The sequence below is a fragment of the Pocillopora verrucosa genome, chromosome 2, assembly GCF_036669915.1.
Source record: "Pocillopora verrucosa isolate sample1 chromosome 2, ASM3666991v2, whole genome shotgun sequence".
NCBI lineage: Eukaryota > Metazoa > Cnidaria > Anthozoa > Scleractinia > Pocilloporidae > Pocillopora > Pocillopora verrucosa.
The window spans coordinates 2,622,309-2,633,345 of NC_089313.1; the positions used below are offsets into that span (position 1 = coordinate 2,622,309).

The following is an 11,037-nucleotide window of genomic DNA, read 5'->3' on the forward strand; positions in this document are numbered from 1 at the left end:
TCAATGTATTCTGCTCAAGCTTGAAATTAGTAAAAATCATTTTCATCCGGTATCTAAAGCGGTAGAAATTGCTTTGGCTTTGTGATTGGTCGAGATCACTCTCGTGCCACCCACTAATGCAACCAATCAGATATAAACCTAAAACTAATCGCGGCATGCCCCCCGCGTTTTCCCGCGCTCCGTCTGCCTGTTTTCGCTTTCAGTTCTAACTGGTCCCTTGCGATATTCCTGTTTTTTTTTTTCCAATTGGCTATTTAAATAATTTTCATTGTAGTGACGGTAAGTGAAAACTCGGCGGCAATTCGAGAATTTCCGCATGAACTCCGGAGAATAGAAGAGTTGAACTGAAAAGCAAACCAAAAAGGCAGTCATTTCAGAATTAGGAAAGACCGAGATTGCTTATCCAACAACAACTGACTGCATTAGGATATACTTCAAACCCTTCGAGAAGCCTTTTAGTGATTTCATCATGGTTTACATGGAAGTCTCATTTGGGCCGCTGAGTTTTCATCTCCGTTTTTAAACTAATCCATTTAATTTCTAAGCAAAACCCTTCAGGTTTACGACAACTGTTCAAATAAACTGAGGGCGATTTCGCTGTACTATTGCAAGTCGCAATGGCTAAAAAAAACAACAAGCACATTACACTTTTCTGTGTTATGTCATTTGCCAGATAATTATGACCAGCGGACCAAATTAAATTTACAAGTTTTATTACCCAGTAAACTATAACCCACACTTTCCGAAAGATGGTGGGTGCCAATCAGGGATTTAAGTTCAAGTTTGGTTTTGATGCCTCACCCGTCATAAACGTATTACTCTGTTAACGTCTTGGTGAACAGCAGTAACTACCTTGGAAAGGGGAGGGGCTTTGGGTGAGTGACGTCAGACCGTCTAAGAATTAGCTGGCCTCTACGAGCGCAAAGTACTTCCTGTTTAGAGTGACTAGCTATTTTGTTTCGATGTCATTCACTCACCTTACCTTTACGCAAACAAAAGCGACTACTCTATCAAAGATATCCATGTATTTAAGTCCAAGAAAGAAGGGAATTTCGATCCATAACTGCAGTTCTTTTCAATTCAAACTAAAGAATTTACACTATGGATTACATGCGCAGACAATTTCTTTTTCATTTTACGGCAACAAAGCTCTAGGAATCAGAATTGTACAATTTTCCAACAGAGCAACGCACATTTAATCAAGACATTGCCTTGAAATAAAAGCAAAAGAAATATCACTTAAAAAAATCTAGGTTTGTACAAAGGCAGGTAAGTATCTCGGGTTGAATATCGGTCATTGTGGAAATCTGTAATTTAGTGAAATATAAATCCTTACAATAGAGCGGTTTTCAATTCAGTGTCGCAAAACAAAAGCGATCCCAGGTTAAAAAAAAAAAAGGTTAAACATCGGCGACCAATGAGAACGCAAAGTGAGAAGTGAAGCGCGGGAAATCGCGTGCGACCAAGTCGCGATTGTTTTTGTTTAGCATCTGATTGGTTGGGAGGATGGCGCGACTTCTCTGGACCAATCACAGAGCGAATTTAAGTAAAATCAAAACAACCGCGGTCTACTTTCGACAATCCATTGAAAATCGCTCTAAACTGGAGAGTTCCAAGAGTCGAGGAAGTAATTGAAGAAGAATGAGAGGAAACAACCATCTCGTTTTCAACAACGCAAACTTTAAACGTCGTTAAGGTACACCAAGTCTAAATAATACATTATATTATCGCGTGAGTATGTTCTGAGTGCACAAATAATGGAGGAATTCTTGCAAATCTATCGGGAAGACGTCCTTGATATGAATGCTGTTGCTGACACGAACCAAAAACTGTGCTTTATTTCCTGCACGAAGCTGTTGTTAGTAGAAGCATTGGACATCTTCCAAAAGTGAAAAATAGCTTCTTCAATTCATATTTAAATTTCTGTGGGAGAAAATAAAGTAGATAAGGTCATTAACAACACTACAACCGGTATAGAGAGCTACATAAAGTTGGAGGGAAAAAAATTCTGGTGTAAGACATTTTCTTTGTGACACAGATTGCCTTACCTTAGAATGTCATTAACAAGTCTTTAATTCCAATAGGAAGCTACAAAAAGTTGGAAGGGGGCGGGGGGGGGGGGAAGAGTATGAGGACAAGACATCAACCCACCACCAGCCCCACCCTAAGAAAATTCTAGTTTAAATCATTTTGCTTTGTGACACAGAATGCTTTACCTTATATTTAACCACTGTTTTGACTGGACTGGCTGTTAGATCTCTCTTTCCCTTTCTCATACACGTTTTCATCTCTTGGTTTTGCACCACCAAAGATGGCCATCTGTTGAACACTTGAGGCTACGTCATTCACAGGATCTTTCACAGTGCGGGGTTTGAGTTTTAGTTTTGGTCTACCAGCTAATTCCTCTGTTGATGGCAACCAAAAATAGTAATGAAAAAAAAAGAAAAAAACTAAATTAACCTCAACTACTTGTGTTTTTTCTTTTGTCATTTACCTTCAATTTTTTCTTATCTGCTCAGCTACTGGAGCAAATAATAATAACACTTATTTCATCTCACAATAGAAAAATTAACATGGGTGACTCTCCGAAACAAATTTTTGGTTGTGGATTTTATCTCTCCCCTCCTCCCTTCCTATTTCAATCATGAACCCAACACAATCAATATCACATGCATAAATATATAATCTAAACCCTTGAACTCCCAGAAGTGATAAACATGTAACTTCTTCCTATAATATCTACACATTCTCTAGCAAACAGCTAATGAGAATATTAAAACTTATAATCAGGGAGAAGTTGTTGTCTTGATCTAACACCAAATTCTCATGACTAATTTACAAGGAAATGTGTTGCAGCTGAAGGGGAGAACTGACAGTCAGATCTTGAGGATTAGGATTTGAAGACTGAAACTAAAAAATATCATTAAATTTCCCTCTTAGACTTCACCCTTTCCCTAATCCAAGGTGCATGTGAAATCTCAAGTTTAAAAAGGACAACATTGTTCCTCAGGGTGGGAGTGGAATTCATAGGACAATGGATTCTAATTGCTCAACATCCACAAAAATAAAGAGGCCTCTCAACCTTTTGTTGCTGACTGTAAGTTTAGAGATGCAATTATAGGTTTAAGCTATAAGACATTTTGGTGTTTTCCTGTGCAAGGAGTTGCTCAAATTAACAGGAACTTGTAATTATCCTCACCAGCTGTTGGTTCACGAAAATTTTCTTGTCTAGGAGGGCCTCTTCTGTCTCCATAGCCACCACCTCCACCGCCTCCGCCTCTGCCACCTCCTCCCCCATATCTTCCCCCTCTTCTTCCTCCTTCATCCCTACCTCCCCAGCCACCATCATCTCGGCCACCCCAGCCACTATCGTCTCTTCCACCCCAACTGCCTCCTCCTCCTCCTCCTCCTCCTCCTCCACTCCAACCTCCGTGACTTCCTCCCTTGTTACCCCAGTTTCCACCACCTCCTACAAAGAAGAATAAACCAAGTAAAGTTAAAATCTTGGTCTGGATGGGTAAAACTAAAGTTTACATTTTCCATCTTATTCCCTTAACTTTATTAACTTTTGACTCCCATGAGTTACCAAGACAGAATTTCTCCTCACAATATCAGTACAATATCAAGTAGACAAATGAGGAAAATAAAGAAAAATATCAATAAGGGGATAAGTTAATCCAATACCAAATTCTCAAAACTAATGTCACAAGAACTGTATGGTAAACAGTAAGGAGAATCACTAGTGAGATCTTGGGAGTTAAAGGGTTAACTTGATTAACTTTGAACTCCCATGAGTGACCAAGACAGAATTTCTCCTTACAATACCAGTACAATATCAGGGGGACAAGTGATGAGAATAAAGAAAAATATCAATTGAGGGGTTATGAGTTGATCCAGTGCCAAATTCTCTGAACTAGCACTATAAGAATTTTATGACAGAATTTATGGAGAATTATTTATGAGATCTTTGGAGTGAAAGGATTTAACCATTGTTTCAATCCTCAGATCTGATTTCTGGTAATTCCTCTTCCAGTATACAAATGTGCATTGCCTTTTATTTTGAGCCCAAACACTCTACTGAGAATCAAGACAACATGCCATCATAAACAATGTTTTTCTGTTTCTATACCCCATTTACTGGTGTTGTAAGAGAGAGGTTTCATTTTGATCACATTGGCAACTTAAGCTACACACCTAGTTGGCAATTTTTTTCCTTCTCCCTATGGATCCCAAAACAAAGTAAAACTACTTACCATCACCCCCATATCTTCCACGTCTGTCATCATAGCCACCTAAAAAAGTATGAAATAGATTTATTTGAATGGCATAAAGATAAATGAATAATGAGTATCAACCCTTTAACCTCTAAGAATGACCAGCATTTAATTTTTCCATAGATATCACCCCTAAATCACACATTAATGTCACAAGCATAAAGGAAATGATTAACAACTTAGGGAGCTCTTGATTGTTAAACAAATTCTCCTTGTCAGCACCATAAGAAATAAATAGAGATCAGTATGGAAAATATGCATACTGATGTAAGGGTGTAAGGGGTTAAGATGAAGACTCCCTAACCTCTGCCTCCTCTTTGTCCACCTCTTCCGCCACCACGGCCTCCATCTCGACGTCCCTCAGCAACATCCACTCTCAATGTTTTTCCATGCTCTCCAATTCTCTAGTCAACAGAAATAGATCACACCAAAATTAGGGGGCAAGAAGCCCTGGAATGCCTGGATTCAGTTACTGTCTTTATAAGCTAGCTTACAATTCCATAAAACAATGATGCCAAAAAAAATAGGACTTTCTCTTTTGGCATTTGCTATAGAAAATGTTGTTTTTTGTTTGGTTTTTTGTATAGATGAAAATTCAATCGCTTGCCTTGCGATGTAGAGTCAGGCTATCAATAGTAATGATCACGACATTCGACTGCTATATTGCTAGTGTCTGCCAGGCAATGAGGTGGAAAGTTTACTTGTTGCTATTTATAGCACCTTAGTTTGCTGTTATTGGTGTGTTCTTGCATGCTGATAAATGAGTTGGCAAGTGTTGATTTTGATCTTAACTATTGTTTTGATTTCTAAATGTCATAATCTCATAGGGCCAATTTGTTACCAATTAGTTGTTGTGCTTTTTGATGATAGGAACTTTTAGTAGTACTAGACAGGGACGTAAGCATAGCCTGCTGGAAAAAAAAAATTGGTTACTTACAGCCCCATCATAAGTCAGTGCTTCCTCCAGTGAGACCAGGTCTTCAAACTCAACATAACAAAAGCCTGGTAACAATACAATTGTAGTTCTTATAATAATAATGATGATGATGAAAGGGATAATAGTAATAAGTATTAACTGATTATGATTAATGATAGTGACAATGAAAATGTTACAGTCAAACCTGTATTAACCCCTTAATCCCTAAGAGTGACCAGCATCTAATTTCTCCTTTCAATATCACCCCTGAATCAAACATTAAGGTCATGAGAATAAAGGAAATGATCACCAACCAAAGAACCTCTTGCTTGTTAAACAGATTCTCCTTGCCAGCACATTAGGAAATGTATAGAGAACAGTATGGAGAATATGCTTACTGATGTTAGGGTGTAAAGGATTAACAGGGAATAGTAGGGTGACCACTTTATACAGGTAGACTGTTTAACCCTTTAACTCCCAAGATTTCATTGGAAATTCTCCTTACTGTCCACCATACAATTTATGTGATGTATGTTTGGAGAATTTGGAATTGGATCAACCAATAATTTTTCTTTATTCTCATTATATGTCTGCTTGATATCATATTGATAGTGTAAGGAGAAATTCTGTCTTGGTCATTAGTGGGACTTAAAGGGTTAATATAGGTTTGAAAGTATAGGAATAATATAAGAAACAATAAAAACACCATGGTATGCATAGATGTACATAGATTTCATGCATAAAAAATTGCTCAAATATACTATCAACTTTGATTTTGGGAGATAAACATGGAATAAGTATTGTTTGAAAGATTATTCTTAGTTTTATTTGAGTAGTTCTGCTTTAAGTGACTGTTCAAAACAAATGCAAGACATTACAAACAGGCTGTTGGGATTCACCTGAGGTGACTGCGACTGCTTAGTAGACCATCTAATAGAGGTGAAAATTGCAGTGATTAACCCTTTAACTCCCAAGAGTGACCAAGAGAGAATCTCTCCTTATAATATCAATACAATATAAAGCAGATGAGTGATGAGAATAAAGACAAATCTTAATTAGGGGATTATTAGTTGATCCAATACCAAATTCTCAAAACTAACATCACAAGAACTGTATGGTAGACAGTATGAAGAATTACTGATGAGATCTTGGGAGTTAAGGGGAAAAAAATTCTGGACTTTGAAAACTGACTGCTTAATACAGGGTGACTGCTTGACACAATGCCATATTAAGCAGATGCTGTATTAATAAAGATTTGACTGTACTGATGATGATAATGGTCATGGTAATACAGTAATGGCAAAGGCAACAGTAACTGTAATAGTAATACATAATTATGATAATTATGATAATTATGATAGCAATACATAATTATGATAATTATGATAGTAATACATAATTGTGATGATGATGATAATTTGTATGTTGCCAAAAATGTTTCATTACCTTTGAATTTGTCTGTTTCTTTATCTCTTACGAGACGAATGCTTCTGATGTTGTCCTGATCACAAAATATGTTACTATTAGCTTCAGACTAAAACATCAAACTGCCATAGAACACACAAAGCTGAATGAACAGGAAGTCTGGTGTTGCCATTGCTATCTGTTAATGGTAAGCAGGAGCATTCAGACTTTTATCTCATGTTCCAAATCATGAACAGTACAAAAATGATAATGACAAAAAAAACACTGGACAGTAAATTCTCTCAAGTTTGCCATGTCAGTTCAAATTTAAAGAGATGATAGATTATTTTATGGGTTATTCAGTCAACCAAACTGGTAATCCAAGAAGAATTTTAAGACATTGACAAAGAAGACATTGAACACATGAGATCACTTGATTTTTCAGCTGGGCCACCAAACTATTTCTTACTCTGATTTCACCATGAAATAGAAAACAATTAGTTCATTACTTCTCCCCTGATTTACATCCAATTAGCCTCCTACCCATTCCCTAACTTTCAAACCCACCTTCACCCCCGCACCCCCTCCTCCACTCTCATTTAAAGTTAATCAGCTGCACCATTGATCAAGAAACCTTACCGACAATTCAGACCATACTAAATAACACATTAATTACGTGAATGCTTCGATAAAAGTTAATGTTTGACCAAATAATAACACTTTTAGGTGTATGATGTTGGGCCTGGTGCATAAACAGAATAATGGGAATCTCACTAGGAGACAAGCGCGCAACCACTTGTAAGTCCTCAAAAATAGAATTAGGTTAAGAAATTTATGGTTTCAAGATCGAATTTCTCGCTAAAGCCAGCTACACCGTTGATTTTTCTGCCTTAAAGCGCAGGGCCCATTCACACCGATCCCTAAGATCTTTTGCACTGGAGGCGACGTGAAGAAACAGAATACCACAAAGCTTTCCCGAAGTGGTCGATGTACACTGCCATGCAGCTTTCCTAATGATAAACCAAGGGCCATGTGCGAAATCGTAAGCTGGCGGTATTTGAAGTGCCTTTGATCGTGATGAAAACATACCTTGATGTCTTGGAAGATAATATCAAGATCTCCCTGGACTGTATCCGGCGGAAGTCCACCGACGAAGGCAGTAAATGGAGGTTCCTTTGGAAGAGGTTTCGGTGCGCGATCCCTGTAACGATCTCCGCCACCACGCCGTCTTCCGCCTCCATGGGACGAACCATAATCCCTGATAGAAACAGATTGAGCGTATTTTAGTACCAGAGGGGAAGAATCGAAAGTGAAAGGATTAACATGGCTCTATTACCTTGGTCCATCTCCGAAACTGTCGAAAAATCCACCACCCCGGCCACTACCACTGCTATCGAAGTCGTCCGCCATGTTGACCGAACTGAATGCAGTCCATAATTTTTTAACTGCACAATGAAGCGATAGGACAAGCATTAGAAGCAGCGGCAGATAAACTTCTAAATTTTTTTTCAAGTAGGTCTCACTTAAGTGTCCTCAAAGAAACTTACCATGGCCGCCATGATGGACACCTCCGAAACAAACTCACAAGGTACACTTAAAGTTAAGTTAACTTAAGTTGTTTACTCGAAATTTTCATCTTATATACTAATTTAAGACTTTTTTATTTTTTATGACAAAGAAATTGAAGATCGGACACAGCTGAGGTTTCAAGTTGAGCTGGAGTTTGTGCAATGTCTGGCAAATCCTCATTATTTGAATTGTAAGTTTTCCTTTGTTAAACGATATCTTTGTTTGCCTTTTCCCTAGCTTCTTGATCGTTGGTATCAAACCAGAAAGAAATGTTGGCAAAATTCATTCAAAATTTAGCGTAGATAATATATTTTGGGTACTTTTCTAGATCTTTGTCTATTATTCATTGAGAATCGAAGAGACTGCCGGTAGTTGCAACCTTGATTATTGTACCCGATTTGAGGCCATAATTGTATAGTTTCCAACCATTTCCTCAGACAAAAACGCCTCAAAAATCATACCCTTCCAGGCAAAGTGTATTTATTTCAGTGTTTGGCTTATGTAATTATTTGTATTGGGGAGTATGTTACTCACCTTCTCAAGGGTGAAACAGAGCTCTCTAGTTGATTTACTGGCAAAGAGTAAGACGCCATGGGCATCTCCTACCTGGAAGGGTATGGGAGCATGCTCCCCCACAAAATTGGGAAAGAAAGGAGAAGAATTGTGGCTAAGATGAGCATTGCTTTATTCTGAGTGAGAAGTTCCATTGTTAAAACATGCTCTAAGTTAGTACGAAGGGAATCAGAAGTAAATTTGGAAGAATAAGTAATTTTTTAGGCACTTGAGCAGAAGTTTGTATCAGAAACCTTAAATGTGAGAAGTGATGGCTTTAGTGAGAGAGCACAAGATTGAATTCCTTAGAGTGAATCTTGCTCTCATCGCATGAGACTAGAGAGCTCTGGGTGAAGATAGCACTGAGTAATGGCTTTTTTAAATTCATCTTGGTCTAAACACCTCATGATTAGAATAAGAAATTTATTGAGTCATGTTTTCTAGCCTTCTTTGTGGTGTAGAGCTTCCCTTTTTTTAATCAAGTCATTGCTTAGGGTTGCCTTCATATATGAGAGGAGGGAAAAGAAAGTTGGGAGGTCCTCACACTATCTTGAATATAATTTATTTTCTATCAGTCACTTCTGAGATCTTTTGCAGTTCTTGCTCAAAGAGGGTACTTTAAAGAACAGTCCTTCATTAACTATCTCAAATATCTGCTTTATTGGAAGAAGCCAGAATATGCAAAATTTTTAAAGTAAGTGCTATTTAATGTAAAAGTTGTGGCAGTAAATAGTAGAGGTAGTGTTATTTTATTATAATAATTCAGACTTGTGTTTACTGTCACGACGATATGTATCAACTTTGCCAAAATTGGTTTTGCCCCTTTATCGCATTCTGCTCTATTGGGTTACTAAGATAAATAGTAATATTTTCAGTACCTTCCTCAGTGTTTTGTGAACCTGAAAAACAAATCCCTCAATTTAAGAAATATGTTATTTTTAACTTTTCTTGAGCATTGGAGGAAAAAAAGAATTTTACTTTGACCTTTTCCTTGACAAAAAAAATAACATCTTTATTTCTTTGATTGCTTTTTTCAAAATGTAACAAGTTTCCGAATATTTGTTAAACTTTTTATGCAATGACATCAGTAGACATATTCTCCATACTGCTCTCAACACATTTCCTAAGGTGCTGGCAAGGAGAATTTGTTCAACAATCATGAGCTTCTTGAGTTAGTTTTCATTTCCCTCATTCTCGGAACTTTCATATGTGATCCAGGGGTGATATTGTAAGGAGAATTTAGATGCTAGTCATTCTTAGGGGTTGAAGGGTTAAATAAAGATGTCATGGGTGTATTTTTTTTATGAGCAGAGGAGAAGAGAACTTTTCAAAATCCCTCAGATTCAGAATGTTTCTTTGTCTCATGCGGTCTAAGGAAAGGAATCAATTATAATATTTTTTTGTATCTGACGACTCTTCTCAAAATTTACCATCTTTCTCGTTTCTTTAAATCCCATTATTCTTTTTTCATACTCACAGATATCCCCAGTGTCTACATTTCCTTGAGCTGCTCCAATATGAACATTTTCGCAGAGAACTTGTAAACCCTGCCTGTGCAAAGTTCATTGATGAACAGCAAATTCTCCATTGGCAGTATTATTCCCGAAAAAGAATGAAGATCAATTTACCAAAATCATCAGGACAAACAGGTTCTACAACTGAGGGTGAACCATCGTGAACAATGCAATGTAGAAAGAAATGTGGACAAGATGTGTCTCTAGAGATGGCAAAGAATTTAGAGATGTGGGTGGGCTCATTTAACACCAAGCCAAGCAGTAGCTCCTTCACACTTTCTCTTTTTTTTAAAAATACCCTTTGCTTAGTTAATCGGCAGACATCAAGGTCTCTGTAATCTTGACAGGGTACAGTGTTGATTTTGGTGGATGCACAAGCAGGATTTTTTTTTTGACAAAGTTGTGCAATGTATAATTTGCTCAAGCTTGATCCTGACAACAACTTGGCAGAAGATCAGGAGACTGAATATTTTGGTGAGCCAATTGTATACTGTGCCAGCCACATTTTTTGGTACCCAAAAATTAGGGAGTATTCCAACCCCTAGCTCCACTGCCTATGGTATTTAGAACATGCTCTACAAGATCTCAAACCAGGAACACACAAGGCAACAGATTCAAACAGGAGAAAAAAAAACTAGTTCATTTGTAGCAGGTTTGATGGTCTGATCCATGTTAAGGAAGTAGTGTGGCTGTTTTCTCTATTCAGTTCTGTGAAAAATCAATGGAACCTTGTTTTATCACGAGTGATATTAAATGTAACTATACTGTACTGTACATTTGTAAATAAAATATTGAGCGAAATTGTTTG

General features: G+C 37.4%; 2 protein-coding genes across 2 annotated transcripts; one reads left to right on the forward strand and one right to left on the reverse strand.

Moving 5' to 3' along the window:
* Positions 1-1,010: 1,010 nt before the first annotated feature.
* On the reverse strand, positions 1,011-8,056 carry LOC131770996 (eukaryotic translation initiation factor 4H). The gene is made up of 9 exons (XM_059086745.2): positions 7,931-8,056; positions 7,684-7,852; positions 6,637-6,691; positions 5,212-5,276; positions 4,579-4,678; positions 4,254-4,292; positions 3,200-3,469; positions 2,217-2,405; positions 1,011-1,923 (listed from the first exon to the last, which is right to left on the reverse strand). Exons 1-8 carry the CDS (start codon positions 8,002-8,004, stop codon positions 2,224-2,226), a joined length of 954 nt encoding a protein of 317 aa, XP_058942728.2. The 5' UTR covers positions 8,005-8,056; the 3' UTR covers positions 1,011-1,923; positions 2,217-2,223.
* LOC131770998 (mediator of RNA polymerase II transcription subunit 31) lies at positions 8,029-11,030 on the forward strand. The gene is made up of 4 exons (XM_059086746.2): positions 8,029-8,182; positions 8,273-8,353; positions 9,313-9,409; positions 10,195-11,030. The coding sequence occupies exons 1-4, from the start codon at positions 8,143-8,145 to the stop codon at positions 10,391-10,393; spliced, it is 417 nt and encodes a 138-aa protein (XP_058942729.1). The 5' UTR covers positions 8,029-8,142; the 3' UTR covers positions 10,394-11,030.
* Positions 11,031-11,037: the final 7 nt, after the last annotated feature.

Bases quoted from the DNA above. Each gene is read 5' to 3' on its own strand.
- LOC131770998 (XM_059086746.2), top strand. From the start codon at position 8,143: ATGGCCGCCATGATGGACACCTCCGAAACAAACTCACAAG. The intron at 8,183-8,272 runs GTACACTTAAAG...TTTATGACAAAG, and splicing joins CTCCGAAACAAACTCACAAG to AAATTGAAGATCGGACACAG. The intron at 9,410-10,194 runs GTAAGTGCTATT...TCATACTCACAG, and splicing joins GAATATGCAAAATTTTTAAA to ATATCCCCAGTGTCTACATT.
- LOC131770996 (XM_059086745.2), bottom strand. From the start codon at position 8,004: ATGGCGGACGACTTCGATAGCAGTGGTAGTGGCCGGGGTGGTGGATTT. The intron at 7,853-7,930 runs GTAATAGAGCCA...TGTTTCTATCAG, and splicing joins AGTTTCGGAGATGGACCAAG to GGATTATGGTTCGTCCCATG. The intron at 3,470-4,253 runs GTAAGTAGTTTT...TCTTCTTTGTAG, and splicing joins TGGAAGATATGGGGGTGATG to GAGGTGGTGGAAACTGGGGT.